This window comes from Macaca mulatta, chromosome 2 (assembly GCF_049350105.2).
Source record: "Macaca mulatta isolate MMU2019108-1 chromosome 2, T2T-MMU8v2.0, whole genome shotgun sequence".
NCBI classification, from domain to species: domain Eukaryota; kingdom Metazoa; phylum Chordata; class Mammalia; order Primates; family Cercopithecidae; genus Macaca; species Macaca mulatta.
This window is the reverse complement of record NC_133407.1, coordinates 11,329,610-11,347,227: the sequence shown is the minus strand read 5'-3', so window position 1 is coordinate 11,347,227 and position 17,618 is coordinate 11,329,610. Positions and strand designations below refer to the sequence as shown.

General features: G+C 42.5%; 2 protein-coding genes across 10 annotated transcripts in view; one reads left to right on the top strand and one right to left on the bottom strand.

Annotated features, from left to right (window-relative positions):
- MASP1 (MBL associated serine protease 1) overlaps positions 1-3,742 on the bottom strand; it is a 72,911-nt gene extending 69,169 nt beyond the window's left edge. For 7 of the 9 annotated variants that reach the window (XM_077991192.1, XM_077991187.1, XM_015132432.3 and 4 more), the window contains exon 1: positions 3,399-3,490. Coding sequence is in view for 7 of the 9 variants with exons in the window: in XM_077991187.1 (XP_077847313.1) it covers positions 3,399-3,403 (5 nt within the window). In the remaining 2 variants the exon portion in view is untranslated. Of the gene's footprint in view, positions 1-3,398 lie in introns of all 9 variants that reach the window. The other 2 variants (XM_077991190.1, XM_028843574.2) reach the window with 2 other exon arrangements.
- RTP4 (receptor transporter protein 4) overlaps positions 3,106-17,618 on the top strand; it is an 80,045-nt gene continuing 65,532 nt past the window's right edge. Inside the window, exon 1 of the mRNA XM_077990724.1 lies at positions 3,106-3,305. The gene's annotated coding sequence lies outside the window, so the exon portion shown is untranslated. The remainder of the gene's footprint in view (positions 3,306-17,618) is intronic.

Sequence of the window (17,618 nt, the reverse complement as noted above, 5' to 3'; positions counted from 1 at the left end):
CAGAGGCAGAAGGAAGGGAAGGCATATGTCCAAGTTAACCTGCGAATTAGTTGGAAAGCTGAGTCAAAAAACCAGTTGGCAGGGCCCAAGCATCCCATTTTCAAGTGAGGAAATGAACCAATATTAACAGGGCTGGAGTTCAGGCCTCCTGAGGAGAGGAGAGCACTGGCCCTGGGTCAGAAGAGCTAGATTCAGCTCCAGCTTTGACTTTATTTGTCCTGTCCATTTTAGGAGGTCATGGGAGGTCTTGTTTCCTCATCCATTAAGTGGTAATAATAATGACTTCCCACAGCACTGCTATCAGAGTAAAGGAGGATGGGGAAGTATTTTGTTAACTGTCTAGCCCTAACCAAACATTAGTTATGATTATTCCATCGCGCTACTTCCCGAAAAGCAAGAGTCAGGAATGAGCTTTGGTTCCTAAACCGGACTTCCCTATAATATTGACACCCAAATTATGCAAGGCTGAAAGGTCAACTTCCTCCATGTCTGCTTTTTCCAGACCACATCGAGGAGACACTGAACCTCCTAAGGCCAGTTCTGTCAAGGACTGGCAGCAGAGAGCCCTGTCTAGCCCAGAAACCCGGTGCCATGTGTGGTAGGCAACTGGTCAGCGTGGGAGGAAGGCCCAGGAAGCGTTCCCTTCTACTTTGTTTGCATCTCAAAATGGTTTCAAACATATGAAACAAATATCTCCCTTCATGTAATGGGCTTGAGCATATGTTTGCCTGCTCGCGTTAGGGGCTGTAAATTGAAGAATATAAGTGGCAGCTTTCATTCCTCGTCACACTCTCTGAATGTTTTTGGCTTCTTATATACCAGGCACCGGCTGTATAGTTTCTGACACCTGCTATCTATCCTCCGGCTAATCAAAAAGTTTAGCTACATTGCTGAAATGTCAAAAGTAATATACAGAGCTGAGATTTTATAGGTCCCACCGTAGGAACAGGCTAGCAGGACTCTGTAAAAATGCCTGCATATATCTTGATCGTGGCATGAACGACGCTTGCTCTCTTTTCCATACACTCTCCGTACACGCCCCTCGTTTCAACCCACACCACACCAAGACTCCATTTTTGAACTGAAGAGTTGGAAGGGACTGCATGGATCCCTTACAGAGCACCCTAATTTGACAGATGATGAAAAGGAGACCCCAAGAGATGTCACATCATGCTCAATACCATATGGTGAATAACTTCAACAGAAGAAGGGAATAACAAGAGCTCACAGAAGAAGCTGGGTCCGTGCCCATATCATGCCCAGGCATCTGGCCAAAGCAATTAATTCTGTGAAAAATAATTTAAAAATCCATGGCTTTATGTGAAAAATTTAAAAATATTAATGCCAAAGTGTCTCCCCAGGAGATTCTGGTTTAATTGGTCTGGGGTGAGGCCTGAGCACTGGCATGTTCTAAGGCACCACAGATCGTTCTAATGTACAGTCAGAATTACGAGCCATCAGTTTAGAATAATATGCTTGGCTGAAAGTCTAGTGGAATATAGTAGAAAAAATCCTGAACTTGGAGCTCGAAGACCTAAATTTGAATTTACACCTTTTCATGATCATCAGTGTGGTCTGGGCAAGTTGCTTCACTGCGTTTATACCCACCACTTATCCATAAATCCTTACTTCATCCGGAATCTAAAAACCAGATGAGACAGTGCTCTTGAAAGTGCTCTGCAAACACTGAAACACTGTATCCATGTGAGACAAGACCTGCTGGAGACTTTTCTAGTGGAGCGCTTTTCTCGTAGTTGCTTGGCTATTCAAAAATTGAATTCAATTCAACAAATAGGTACTGAATGGCTAGTAGGAAACAGACATTATGTTAGGTGCTGGCCATACAAACATGAAGACATAGATCATGTAACTTAAGGAGCACTGAGATTTGTAAGGGGAGGTGGACATTTAAACAAGGACATACTACAAGGACAATAAGAGATGCAGCTTTAAGGGACAGAGACAGAACAAAGGACAAAGGAGGGGGTGCTCACTCTGGAAGATGGTGGTCAGGAGAGAGAGAGATATTTGTGCCAGCTTGAACAATCAGGTCTTCTAGGTGGAAAATAAAGAAGAAGGTTGCTCCAAGTTTAGAGATGAGCATATGCAATGATACAGAACTATCTCTTAGCCAAGTAGTTTGATATGGGCTGGGGCACTGAATGGTAGGGTGGGATTCAGACCAGATCACTGACAGATAAATGAGATGATCATTCAACATAGATTGACATAAATTCCTTTTTTTTTTTTTTGGAGAAAGAAAAATGATGTTTAATGGCAGGTTTAAAATTACAATGGATTTAAAAAGAACAGAATTATTGCACTAACTTTTTAAAGACCTGGTTATCTCTCTGAACCACAGGTAATTGGAGTTCAAAGAGTTAACAGAGTCTGAAGCCTCTCATTGGTCTCAGACCCAGAAAAGTTGCTAGGTTACTTTGCAGAAGAGAAACAAATAAAAACACTTTCCCAACTGAAAAGAAAATTATAGTAAAAGAGGTATTTAGGGACTTTGCACATCTGCAGAGCATTGTGTGTGTGTGTGTGTGTGTGTGTGTGTGTGTGTGTTTAACAGCATTAACACTTAAGTAATAAAAATAGGGTGGCTGGGTTTTCAGACTTGCGGGAAAAAACTTGTATGAAAGGTCTGGTAAGGAGTGTCAAGTATAATGAGGAATAAGAAAGGTTAAAGAGTTTAAAACCAATTAGAATGTGAAGTTCTCGATTTCAGAACTCTAAAATCCTTTATTTATTTATTTTTTTAAGTGTGATATCTCTTTAAGAGCCATTTGGTGTACTTCATAGCCTGATTCATGCCACCAGCTGCCTCTGATTTCAATGAGAAATGCGGAAAATTTGTAGGGAACTGTAAAATGGGGACAGATTTTTAGTTTTCTAAATTGAGGTTTAACTGGCAAACTTGTAAAGGTTGAAGAAACCACAGAGTCAAGCTATGGGAAGCTGGTTTCTTTTCTGGTCAGAACGAATAAACACACAAACACATATCTAACTCACAAAGTGTTGGAAGAGAGAAAGCAATGCTCTTTCCAGAGGAGGAACACGGAAAAATCAGCCTTGTGGGTGAGCAGGAGAAGAGTCACATTCGCCAGCAGGCAGCACCCTGCGCAGGCAGTGGGAGAAATCCGAGCTTCAGCAGCGCCCGAAGCAGGATTTACACAGTCTCCCGTTTCAAGTTTTAGGTCTCCCGGAGTCCTGGGGAAGGCACCCAGCCCACCCACAGCTCCCTTCTCAGAGCCCCAAGAATTGCTGAGAACCCCCCTCTCTACCACAGGCAGGACACACAGGTGAGTCTGTCCAGTGGCAAGGTCAGACCCTCCCTGCTATTTGACACCGGGTCCCCAAAAGGGAACTGTGCCCTCTCCTCCCCTGGCACGTACCTCATTTTCCTGCCTTGGGTGCTCCCGGCTGCCCGGCCTTGGTCCTCCCAGCTTGACTTGCCTGTGAGCTCGTGCCCGGTGTGGTGTCCGCGATGCCTTATCTTTGTTCTGAGGTCCCTGTGTGTCTCTGGAATTGGCTGGCATTCTCCATTCAGGTCACGCCTTCCCCTGCCTGCAACAGATCCCCTCTCCCCCTCTCTCCCTCTGGCTTTTCCTCTCTCCTCTCTCTCTGCTTTGACTTGCTCTTGCACTCCCAGGAACCTGACAACAAAACGTGTCTTCTTCCCGAAAAGATCTGCTCCTTCCGTTCCCTCCTTTATCCCGTGTGACCGACTTCAGCCCTTGAGAGAAAATAACTGAGGGGCTCAAGCAGGTATTTGTATCATTCCGTGTGTATGTGTGTGTGTGTGTGTGTGTGTGTGTGTGTAGAATGAGAGTGAAAGGGGACAAAGTCTAATTTCTCTTTAGTTTTTTTTTTTTTTTTTTGCCAGATGACTATAATTTTCTGCCTTTCTTCAGGACACCCGTGAAAGTAAAGCAATTAAATAGAAACAACCAACTAAGAAGGCAATGCTAGCACCCACACTAGAAGATAAAAAAGGTCTAAATCCCAGAGCCTCTGTCTGCAAATAACTACAGGTTTCCTTGTGAGCAGAGCCCCAAATAACTACAGGTTTTCTCATGATCAGAGTTACAAACGCCGACAGGTTTTCGTGTGAATGGAGCCACTGGCCCCGGAATTGGGGGAGCATCAAGTCCTGAAGTTGGCTGGTTGTTCCTTCCCATAAGCAATACCTGTGGCACTATTTACCGGCTTGGAGTGTGCATGGCTCTAATCCAGCCCAGAGAGGGCCCATCACGTAAGAAATCTCACTGCCCCAGGGGTATAGAAAGACCTGGGCCTGTATACGTGTGTATACCCATGGCTTCTGGAGAAATCAACACTAGATCTAAGATGAGCTGAATAATAAGAAAATTACCCCCTCCACAGCAACAACAAACCAACACTGAACAGGGAGCGGCATATCTGGGTGTAGAAGTTAAGTTTGACTGTGCACCTCTTCTGTGTTAGACACAGTGCTAGGCACAAACGTCATCTCAGTTACTTTTGCAAACTGTTGAGAGTGCTGCTGTTATACTCATTTTACAAGTGAGGACACTAAGGCTCAGAATATGCCACTTGCCAAGATCATCCAGTTATTTATTACTCCTCACTGCCACGACCACTAGAAGCTAACTGTTATTGAGTGCTATGTGTCTGGCACTACTCCAAGCACTTAATAGATCAACTCTCTTCAGTCATCTTTATATCTTGTATACACAGCTGGTAATATTCTCATTTTTCAGAGGAAATTGCCCAGAAAGGTTAAGTAACTTTCCCAAGTTCACACAGCTAGAAAGTAATAGAGGCAGAATTTGAAGTGTTAGCCACTCTATTACACTGCTACTCATTAACATTTTATAATGCATATGGAATTTCAAATGCACACACACACAGCATTCACAGAGAAACTCAATTTGAGTCATTTTAAAAGAAGATTAGACTCAGCTGTAATCTTTCCTTTCTACCCAAGACAGCTGTGCACTTTGGGCACAATACCTAACGTATCTGATTCTGTGTCTTCATTTGGAAAATGGGAGTTACTATGAGGCTTAAATAAGATTGTGCTTGTGGAAGTGTCCAGGGGAGTATCAGAGAGAGGGCTGCCAGCCACGCCCACCAAAGCTGCAGACACCGGCACTCTCTACCCTCAGATAACGCTCCTTTGGCACGTTCTGGGAAACAGTGGCTTGACTCTCACTGCACTTCTTACTCCATTTTCTCTCCAGTTTCTCTAATTTTCACACTTTTGAATGCCAGCCTTGCCAAGCTTGGCATAATCGAGAGGCTGTGGTTGATAATGCAGGTACAAGTATATGAGATGGGAGGATATGTTTGAACTCAGGCACTGTTTTAGCAACATGTTTTCTGTCTCAGTCAGCGCAGGAAAAAAAGCTTTTAACATTCCCATTAAGAAGACTCACCAGCTCCTCACACATTAAATAACTCTCACAAAACAACATTTTAATGATTTAAGTGTAAGTGAATCAGAAACACATGGACGACATTTCTCTTGGAATACACAGGGTTTTAAAACTGAAGGAGAAAGAGCTTGGCAAAATGCACACCGTGCTGGGAAGAGAGCCCCTGCCCAGTAGAGACAGTCCCTCAATTCATGCTGCCCCTGAGTTTGCCCTCTCCTAATTTAGGGCATATACTGGGAACTGCAGTCATTTGTTCTGGGCACAGAGGGAAGAGCTTGGGCGAGAAAGCCATCAGCTTCTCCTTGTAAAGTGTCACCGAGCAATTAGGCCTCCTGGAATAATTTTCTAGCCATGTTTCTTCAAGGCTGCCAATGTTCAACGGAAAGCATTCGAGATGTGTTCTAAGCCAAAGTTCTGCCAATATATAGCAGAGCTGATATGTGCGCTTCCCTGGGAGTTAGCCAAGGCTCAGAGGAAATCTGCATAAAAACAGGAACTACGTGGCTCAGGAATGATCTGTGTGTGATTCAGGGCAGTTTTCTGCTCGGTTAGACTACATATTGTCCGATGCTTTTGGGAAATCTCCCTGAAGTGTCACTAACAGATCATGGGCCATGAGGGGTGGGAGGACTGGAAGGGACATTAGGCTGCAAATAGGAGAACTGGGCTCAGTGACTATAGGCCAGCTTGGATGTGACCTTGGGGAAGTCACTTACTTTCTCAGGGGTGAGGGTTGAGGGGTGGAGGGGTGGAGCATCAGTTTGTTCAGCTATGAAATCAGGGGCTTGGACTCAGTTGAGATCATAGAGCATATACATGTGGATCTGAAGACTGTGAAATGATGTCGTTGGGAGGCGGTTAGGTAGTTTACTAGACCTAAAAGATTGTCAAGGAGTTCAAAATAGCTCTAATAATCTTGACATTTGCTTTTTCTGTGCTCATAATAAGGTTACTGTTACTCAGAATTTAATCATAGATATTCAGAAAAAGTAATATTTAAAAGGGTTCAACTAGTTTTTTAAAAGTTTGGCAAAAATGATTTAAAAAATACAGGGAACTGACATCATTTAGAATCATGAAAGTGTAGAATGACCGAGGGGGGCTCAGCACCCGCACGTTATAGTCCTATAGTCCGGGAAAGGGATCAGAGAGCTACCTACTAAGGGTAAATGCAGCAGCATTCCTACCACCGGAACAGGTTTTTGTTTACATGTTCTACCAAAGTATTTATTTTATGCAACTTATGAGCTAGAGTTTCTGGAATTCAATGAATGGGTTAGAAAATGTAAAGAATTTGGGCAATGACTTTTTGTTGGCAAGGGCGGAAATCCAGGCTTCCTATAGAATATCTGAGAAAACGATAAGTAGCTCCAAAGATGGCAGCTTAGAATTAAAATTTCGGTTTTTCAGCACATTGACTGACAACATGCTGAAAGTCCTGGCTTCTGAGTCTATCAACAGAATAACGGGGAAAATATTTTTTAAAAATGACAATCCTTGAGCTTCATCCCAGGAGATTCAAACTCAGTGAATCTGCTGGTAGAGCTCCTGAATCTGTAATTTGAAAATCTCCCCTGGCACGATTTTGCCACTTTTGGTACAAATAGCATAATGAAACATTTTATAATTGATGGCTTCTTAGATTTGATAAGATATACTTCGTATATGCCAGATACTTTTGTATATATTATTGCCTGTAGTATTCACATCTTTTTACAAGTAAAGACATAGAGGTTCAGAGAAACTAAACCTGCCCGTGCCTGTAAGTGAATGATATCTATGAGCCCAGGGCCCCCTGATCTCAAATGCAAGGCTCTTCCCTGTCGTCTGCAAATTTCTCTTACTTCTTGTGGACTCTGAACGTTCATGCGCCATGCTGTCAGGTGATTACAATATTTTAGAGAAGACAAAAATAGCTTCTATTTAAAAAATAAATGATTAGACTCTGTTATGGGCTGAATTACATTCCCCTCAAATGCGTATATTGAAGTTCTAACCCGCATATGTTGAAGTTCTAACCCTCAGTACTTCAGAAGGTAACTGTATGTGGAAAAAGGGCTTTTAATGAGGTGTTTAAGTTAAAATGGGATCCTTAGAATGGGCCCTAATCGGATACAGTTGGTGTCTTTATAAGAGGACATGAAGACACAGACACACACAGAGGGAAGACCACGTGAAGACACAGGGTGAAGATGGCCATCTACAGGCCAAGGGTCAAAGCCGCAAAAGAAACCAAATCTGCCAACATCTCCATCTTGGACAGGTTTTCTTTATAGTCCCGAAAGCCACAATCCCGAAATCTATAATCCCAAATATTGAAATTCCAAAAAATCAAAACCTCTGAAGTCTAAATCCCTAACATCTAAAAACCCCCAAAATCGAAATCACAGGATAGTTGCATCACATTAGATGAAACTATTTACTTTGTTATTGTCTTTATGCAGAGGAAAATGGATTTCAACTGAATCCTCAAACCATTAAGACGGATTTAGAATTAGGTGTGATTGAGGTTTCTAAAGGCAAACTTCAAGGTGTTACCAATAAAGTTTGTTTTTTCCATTCTGTCCAATGTCTTTGGCAGAAAAGTCAGATGAGTGGACTGGTCATGTGATACAGCAATGACGAAAACTTCAGTTTAAAAATGCATCATTTGCCTGTATTGGCATTCATTCCTTCTGATGGCATTCCAGGAGTTTTTAATGAATTAAAGCCACATTTGCCTGAAGAAGCCAGCGAAGTTACTGACTGGTTCAAAAACAGTTACGTGCATGATGGGCAGTATTGTTGCAGTTCAATCACCAGTATCGCTTCCACCAGATCTGTGGTCTGTATGTGTGTGCGTATGGAATAGATTTCCACAGACCCGCAACAACACGGAAACAACACGGAAGGATGGCACAGAAGACGGGAAAACTTAATGAGGGATGCTCATGTAGGTGTATATTAAACCACAGAAGAGTTTTCAAAAGAGCAGTGTCACATAGAAAATAAATGTGAACATATTCTCCAAGGACAGCCATGTCCTAAAAGAAAAAAAGTAGCTGTTTCTTGTGATGTGAGACTTCAAAATATAGTTAATGACTGTGAAAGTTCGCCAGCTCTTATGGACAATCTCCATGCAATTGCCCATATCTAGCTCCATAACTTTTTTATTTGTTGAATTTTCTTTTTGGTTTCTAGGTTTTTTTTTTTTTTTTTAAGTTTCTTTCACTATTTGAAATTGTCAGCATTCTTTTTTATAATTCTCTATGCTACCTATTTCATCTTTGCATCATTTCCAATGCTATATGCATTGTACAAAGAGTTTTGGAGAGTTCTAATTTGCTTTGTGCATTTTTGCAAATGTAACTCCATGACAGTGTATTTTCAAAATGTTGAACTTGTGTGTAAGCAACATGTGTGTGCATAAAGACATTAAAACTTCCTCAATAAATGCAAATGTATCTTCTTTGTACATCTGCTTTTATGAAAAATAAAATTTCTCAATACCCTGGCTCTTTGGGCAACTGATGTGGTGATATGGTGGTGATTCATCATGGTTTTTAATCAATCAAAAGACTTAGAAGAATCTAAGAATCACAGTATTTCAGATGACTGCTGTATAAAGCTGGGGGCACAAAATTACCAACCATAGTGTGATATACATTTTTATATTTTGCTTTTTGATCTATTTGTTTATGAATATGGTTCGTATGCTCATAACTGTTATACCCATGTGACTGTTGTTAGTATATCTGAGTGTTTCTGCTTGCAAAAAATATGGTATTATTGTCCATTTTATTGTGTAAAGTAGCCTATTAAGAGTTCTGTCATGTTTATATATATATATATATATATATATATTTTTTTTTTTTTTTTTTTTTTTTTTTTTGACGGAATCTTGCTATTTTTGTCGTTGCCCAGGCTGGAGTGCAGTGGCACAATCTCGGCTCACTGCAACCTCCGCCTCCTGGGTTCAAGCGATTCTCCTGCCTTAGCCTCCCAAGTAGCTAGGATTACAGGCGCCCGCCGCCATGCCTGGCTAATTTTTGTATGTTTAGTAGAGATAGAGTTTCGTCTTTTGGCCAGGCTGGTTTTGAACTCCTGACATCAGGTGATCTGCCCATGTCAGGCCTCTGAGCCCAAGCTAAGCCATCATATCCCCCATGACCTGCAGGTATACATCCGGATGGCCTGAAGCAACTGAAGATCCACAAAAGAAGTGAAAATAGCCTTAACTGATGACATTCCACCACTGTGATTTGTTCCTGCCCCACCCTAACTGATCAATGTACTTTGCAATCTCTCCCACTCTTAAGAAAGTTCTTTGTAATCTCCCCCACCCTTAAGAAGGTTCTTTGTAATTCTCCCCACCCTTGAGGGTGTACTTTGTGAGATCCACCCGCTGCCTGCAAAACATTGCTCCTAACTCCACCGCCTATCCCAAAACCTATAAGAACGAATGATAATCCCACCACCCTTTGCTGACTCTCTTTCGGACTCAGCCCGCCTGCACCCAGGTGAAATAAACAGCCTCCTTGTTGCTCATACAAAGCCCGTTTGGTGGTCTCTTCACACGGATGCACGTGACACCCACCTCGGCCTCCCAAAGTGCTGGGATTACAGGTGTGAGCCACCACGCCTGGCTGGAAAAGTTTTTTTCTAAAATATTTCTGGGATTTTGATTTTTCAGGATTTTAACATTGGGGATGATGGCATTTGGGACTGTCCTTTAGGATTATGATCAGTTCCCATCTTGAACTTCTGGCCCCTAGAATTGTGAGAAAATAACTATCTGTGATTTAGGCCACCCAGTCTGTGGTGTTTTGTGATGGCATCTCTGGCAAAGGAATACAGCTGGCTTACAGAAAGGCCTCCCAAAGCATGAAACCCATACTACCACGGGTGTCGCATTGATTTCACACATCACATTCATGGAATTAACAAACCCTGGGTCAGTTAAGGCTCTGTTTGGTAGGAAGTGAGAGAAATCTTCACTAATGTTGAAGCAGATTGGGCTGATTTTCCTCACATAGCAAGAAGTAAGGAAGTAGGCACGGCTGGGGCAACTGCTCAAGATTGTTCCACTCTGCCAGCCTTAGGATGGGGCTTTCCTCCTCATGCTTGCCACCTCTTGGTCACAAAAAGGCTGCTGTAACTCCAGATGTCATGTCCACATTCAAAGCGGGAGGGGAGAAAAGGAGCACAAGGAAGAGGTAGCACTGGGAGATTCCTGCTTGTGTCTCCCAGGCCAGAGCTGGGTTGCACAACCAGCACTAGCAGCAAGGGAGGCTGGGAAGTCAAATTCTTATTTTGCAGCTTATACGGCAAGGCAGGCAGCAAGGAAGCCCGAGGTTGGAAATCAGTGTTGCAGGAGTCAGCTCTCGTTACCTTCACGTGCCGAGACAGTCCTGCCTTTTTCATTTGTCTTTCATTCCCGATATTATTAAGAAGAAAGTTAAGAAGAAAGCTTCAAGGGGCCATTATGCCATTAACACTAATGTGCCTCTTAAAAAGGAATGATGGGTCTCAGATTCAGAGCCTTGTGGAGGCATTAGTATTCCAGAGTTTGACAATTAAAAAAAGTATTATCACTGGGTGCGGTGGCTCACGCCTGTAATCCCAACACTTTGGGAGGCCAAGGTGGGCTGATCACTTGAGGCCAGGAGTTCAAGACCAGACTGGCCAACATGACGAAACCCTGTCTCTATTACAAATACAAAAATTTTGCCAGGCTTGGTGGCAGGTGCCTGTAATTCCAGCTACTCGGGAGGCTGAGGCTCAAGACTTGCTTGAACCCAGGAGGCAGCGGTTGCAGTGAGCCAAGATTGTACCACTGCACCCCAGCCTGGGCAACAGAATGAGATTCTGTTTCAAAAAAAAAAAAAAAAAAAAAAAGTATTATCAGTGGTAGTGACGTACTTTTTTTTTTTTTTCTTTTGAGATGCAGTCTCACTCTGTTACCCAGGCTAGAATGCAGTGGCTCAATCTCAGCTCACTGCAACCTCTTGCCTCCCAGGTTCAAGGAAGTCTTGAACCTCAGCCTCCCAATTAGCTGGGGTTATAGGCCCCCGCCACCACGCCTGGCTAATTTTTGTATTTTTAATAGAGACAGGGTTTCACCATTTTGGCCAGTCTTGTCTTGAACTCCTGGCCTCAAGTGATCTGCCCGTCTCGGCCTCCCAAAGTGCTGGGATTACAGGCGTGAGCCATTGTGCCTGGCCAACATACTTTTAAATATGTGGATTTCTGTCAAAAATTCCAGAATAGGCCGGGTGCGGTGGTTTATGCCTGTAATCCCAGCACTTTGGGAGGCCAAGGTGGGCAGATCACGAGGTCAGGAGATCAAGACCATCCTGGCTAACATGGTGAAACCCTGTCTCTACTAAAAATACAAAAAACAAACAAACAAAATTCCAGAATAGATTTAACCAAAAATATAGAAATAAGTAATAATACAGGTGGTATTAAGACATATGAAAAAACATAAAGATAAATTACTAAGTGTTAAAAATAGTGATGGTTAATTTTATATGTCAACCTGACTGGGTTAAAGCATGCCCAGATAGCTGGTAAAATATTATTTCTAGGTTTGTCTGTGAGGACGTTTCCAGAAGAAATCATCACTTGAATCAGTGGGCTGAGTATGGGAGATCTGCTGTCATCAATGTGGTGGGCATCATTTGATCCATTGAGGGCTTCAGTGGAACAAGAAAGCAGAGGCAGGGTGCGTTTGCTGTCTCTTCTGGAGCTGGGACATCCGTCCTTTCCTGTCATCAGACATCACAGCTCCTGGTTCTTGGACCTTTGGACTCTGGGTCTTACACCAATGGTTACATGCCTATCCCACCCTCCCAAGCTCTCAGGCCTTCAACCTTGGACTTAGACATCACTGGTTCCTCTGGGTCTTAGGCCTCTGGACTCGAACTGAATTACAGCTCCGGCTCTCTTGGTTTTACAGCTTGTAAATGACATATCCTGGAACTTTTTGTCTTCCATACTCATGTGAGCCAGTTTCTATAATAAATCTCCCCTTATTAATCTATATATTTCCTACTGGTTCTATTTCTCTAGAGATCCTTACTAATACAGAAACATTGCTCTGGAGAGTAGACTCAGTAAAAGCATCCCGGCAAGGTGGGAGAGGACTGGAGTGTGAGTTGCGATGCCTGAGACAGAGGCCAATTTCTGTCTTAACCCAATGTGAAACCTTGAACTTTTGGTCTTCCTTGGGCTTTGGATTTCTAATTCACAATGTTGAGCCGGATTTGGTGGGGTGTGTGTGTGTGTGTGTGTGTGTGTGTGTATGTGTGTTTAAAGCACATTTCTACTCACAACAGTTTATGGTATCTCTGTTTCAGTGTGTGGAACTACACCTATTACATTATTATTAAGACTGGATTAAAGTTTTAGAGGTTCTCAGAGTAGTTTTAAAAGGGGGGTGCACTCTGGTATGAAACAAGACATTATTCCCAAAAAGAATGTTTCTCCTTTAATACTCATTTCATACTGAAAACAACAGAAAAAGTCAAACATGATCATCTTCACTTTACTTATAAAATTAGCAATATTGAGAGGAGGTAATTGAGTCCCAGAGGAGAGAAAGGCCTTGCCCAGGGTCACATAGAAGGTAGGTGAGGCTGGGATCAAGAACACGGATTTCCCTGTACTCATGCTCTTTTTTTTTCATTTTGAACATTTGTTCATTTAAATTGACAAATAAAAATTGTACATATTGATTGTGTACAACGTGATGTTTTGAACTATATATACATTGCAGAAAGGAAAAATCAAGCTAATTAATACATGCATTACTTCACATACTTTTTTTTTGCACTGAGAACATTAAAAAAAAACTAGTCTCCGCAATTTTCAAGAATACAACATATTGTTATTTACTATAGTTGTACAATAAACCTCTTGAATGCATTCCTATCTAACTGAAATGTATCCTTTGACCAATATCTCCCCACCACATTACCTCCCCCCACACCCTAGCAACCACCATTCTACTCTTTACTTCTATGAGTTCAACTTTTTTAGATTACACATTGCTATAGTTTGGATGTTTGTCCCCTCCAAACCTGATGTTGAAGTTTGATCCTCAGTGTTAGAGGTGGAGCCTGATGGGAGGTGTTTGGGTCCTGGGGATGGATCCCTCATGAATAGATCAATGCCCTCCCTCAGGAATGAGTGAATTCTAACTCTATCTTATTCTCATGAGAGCGGGTCTTAAAAAGAGCCAGGCGGCTGGGCACAGTGGCTCACGCCTGTAACCCCAGCACTTTGGGAGGCTGAGGCGGGTGGATCACCTGAGGTCAGGAGTTTGAGAGCAGCCTGGCCAGCATGGTGAAACCCGTCTTTACTAAAAATACAAACGTTAGCTGGTCGTGGTGGTGGGCGCCTGTAATCTCAGCTACTCAGGAGACTGAGGCAGGAGAATTGCTGGAACCCGGGAGGCGGAGGTTGCAGCTGAGATTACGCCATTGCACTCTAGCTTGGGCGACAACAGCAAGACTCCATCTCAAAAAAAAAAAAAAAAAGCCTGTCATGTCCTTCCACCCCCACTTCCTGTGATTGATCTCAGCACCTGCTAGCTCCTCTTCACTTTCTGCCATGAGTGGAAGCAGCCTGAGGACCTCACCAGGTGCCCAATCTTGAACTTTTCCAAATATCAGAATTGCGAGCCAAATAAACTCTTTGTATTTATAAATTACCCAGTCTCCAATATTTCTTTATAGCAACACTACATGGACTAAGACATGCATGTAAGTGACATTGTGTGAGATTTGTCTTTCTGTGCCCAGCTTATGTCACTTAACATAATGTCTTCCATGTTTATCCATGCTGTCACAAATGAACAGGATTTCCTTCTTTGTGAAGGTTGAGTAGTATTCCACTGTGTATATATATACCACACCACACTTTCTTTATCCATTCATCCATTGATGGACCCTTAGGTTAATTCCATATCTTAGCCATGCTCATATTCTTTTGCATTAGGTTTTTGACCATTCCGTTTGAGAGCAAGCACTTAAAAAGAAACTTCACTGTTTTTTGAAGGTACAAAGTGACCTTTTCTTGGTCAACGCAGCCTGGCTTTCTAGCACATGGTATTGTCAAATAAAGGCAAACTGAGATGTTTTTTCTCCCGAAGAACAAAATCTTCACACTTTCTTGGATGCCATTAGGATGATCACTTCTAGAACCTACTTTAGTCACTATATAAGAGAGAACACCTCTCCCCTTTTTCCAGCCTCTCAGCCTAACCTGCTGCCCACCCTCTTCTTCATTCTTATCCAGACCAGAGTCTGTTCATTAGGGGGCAGTGAAAGTGTCATCACCTGGCCATATTATACATTAACTTCTGCTTTCTGCCCTATTTCATACAGTGAAAAAACAGCTTGGGACCAGCCTCCTTTAAATCATTCTGGCTTTGTCTTTCTTTCTTCATGCACTTGGACAAAGGGTGATAGGAGACCGAGATTAGGATTTAAGCTCTGGTAGGGGCTAGGGCTGCTCCACTTAAATCAAAGGAAGCCCTGTCATTTAACCCAGAATTATAGAAGAGTCCAATGCTATGAAATCGGGTAATAGCCTAGCTGGTAACACAGGATATCTGGTTTCCTCTTTGGTTATTTTCCCCCATGGTAATCTTGCAGGAGCATGGGTAAGGTATTAGGAAGAATTCTGGGGGTTACCCAGGCTGGAGTGCAATGATGTGATCTTGGCTCACTGCAACCTCCACCTCCTGGGTTCAAGCAATCCTCCTGCCTCAACCTCCTGAGTAGCTGGGATTACAGGCACCCTCCATCATGCCTGGCCAATTTTTGCAGAGATGGGGTTCCACCGTGTTGGCCAGGCTGGTCTTGAATTCCTGACCTCAGGTGATCCGCCAGCCTCAGGCTCCCCAAGTTCTTAAGTACTTGATACATATACTCTCTGTTATCAGTTGAATTGTCTCCCACGTTCATATGTTGAAGTCCTTGCCCACCACTACCTCAGACTGTGACTGAATGTGAAGATAGAGTCTTTAAAAAGGTGAATAAGTTAAAGTGGGATGGTCTGTGTGGGCTCTAATCCAATATGACCGGTGTCCTTACAAAGGAGATCAGGGCACAGACACAGAGGGAAGACCATGTGAAGACACAGGGAGAAGACACACCTGCAGGTCACAGAGAAAAGCCTCAGAAACCTCAGAGGAAACCAAACTTGTCAACTCATTGATCTTGGTCTTCTAGGCTACAGAATCGTGAGAAAACAAATTTCATAGATTTCTGTTGATTAAGCCACCTAGTCGGTGGTGATATCCCCTTTATCATTTTTTACTGTGTCTACTTGATTCTTCTCTCTTTTCTTCTTTATTAGTCTTGCTAGCGGTCTATCAATTTTGTTGATGTTTTCAAAAAACCAGCTCCTGGATTCAGTGATTTTTTGAAGGGTTTTTTTTGTGTCTGTATCTCCTTCAGTTCTGCTCTGATCTTAGTTATTTCTTGCCTTCTATTAGCTTTTGAATGTGTTTGCTCTTGCTTCTCTAGTTCTTTTAATTGTGATGTTAGGGTGTCAATTTTAGATCTCTCGTTTCTCTTGTAGGCATTTAGTGCTCTAAGTTTCCCTCCACACCCTGCTTTAAATGTGTACCAGAGATTCTGGTATGTTGTGTCTTTGTTCTCATTGGTTTCAAAGAACATCTTTATTTCTGCCTTGATTTCGTTATGTACCCAGTAGTCATTCAGGAGCAGGTTGTTCAGTTTCCATGTAGTTGAGTGGCTTTGAGTGAGTTTCTTAATCCTAAGTTCTAGTTTGATTGCCCTGTGGTCTGAGAGTTTGTTATAATTTCTGTTCTTTTACATGTGCTGAGGAGTGCTTTACTTCCAACAATGTGGTCAATTTTGGAATAAGTGCAATGTGGTGCTGAGAAGAATGTATGTTCTGTTGATTTGGGGTGGAGAGTTCTGTAGATGTCTATCAGGTCCGCTTGGTGCAGAGCTGAGTTCAATTCCTGGATATCCTTGTTAACTTTCTGTCTTGTTGATCTGTCTAATGTTGACGGTAGGGTGTTAAAGTCTCCCATTATTGTTGTGTGGGAGTCTAAGTCTCTTTGTAGGTCTCTAAGGACTTGCTTTATGAATCTGGGTGCTCCTGTATTGGGTGCATATATATTTAGGATAGTTCTCTCTCTTCTTGTTGAATTGATCCCTTTACCATTATGTAATGGCCTTCTTTGTCTCTTTTGATCTTTGTTGGTTTAAAGTCTGTTTTTTCAGAGACTAGGATTGCAACCCCTGCCTTTTTTTGTTTCCCATTTGCTTGGTAGATCTTCCTCCATACCTTTATTTTGAGCCTATATGTGTCTCTGCACGTGAGATGGGTCTCCTGAATACAGCACACTGATAGGTCTTGACTCTTTTATTTTTATTTTTATTTTTTGAGACAGAGTCTCGTTCTGTCACCCAGATTGGAGTGCAGTGGCACAATCTCGGCTCACTGCAAACTCCACCTCCTGGGTTCATGCCATTCTCCTGCCTCAGCCCCCTGAATAGCTGGGACTACAGGCGCCCGCCACCACACCCGGCTAATTTTTTGTATTTTTTTTAGTAGAGGTGGGGTTTCACCATGTTAGCCAGGATGGTCTTGATCTCCTGACCTTACGATCTGCCTGCCTTATCCAATTTGCCAGTGTGTGTCTTTTAATTGGAGCATTTAGCCCATTTACATTTAAGGTTAATATTGTTATGTGTGAATTTGATCCTGTCATTATGATGTTAGCTGGTTATTTTGCCCGTTAGTTGATGCAGTTTCTTCCTAGCATCAATGGTCTTTACAATTTGGAATGTTTTTGCAGTGGCTGGTACCGGTTGTTCCTTTCCATGTTTAGTGCTTCCTTCAGGAGCTCTTGTAGGGCAGGCCTGGTGGTGACAAAATCTGTCAGCATTTGCTTGTCTGTAAAGGATTTTATTTCTCCTTCACTTATGAAGCTTAGTTTGGCTGGATATGAAATTCTGGGTTAAAAATTATTTTCTTTAAGTATGTTGAATATTGGCCCCCTCTCTCTTCTGGCTTGTAGAGTTTCTGCCAAGAGATCCGCTGTTAGTCTGATGGGCTTCCTTTTGTGGGTAACCTGACCTTTCTCTCTGGCTGCCCTTAACATTTTTTCCTTCACTTCAACTTTGGTGAATCTGACAATCATGTGTCTTGGAGTTGCTCTTCTCGAGG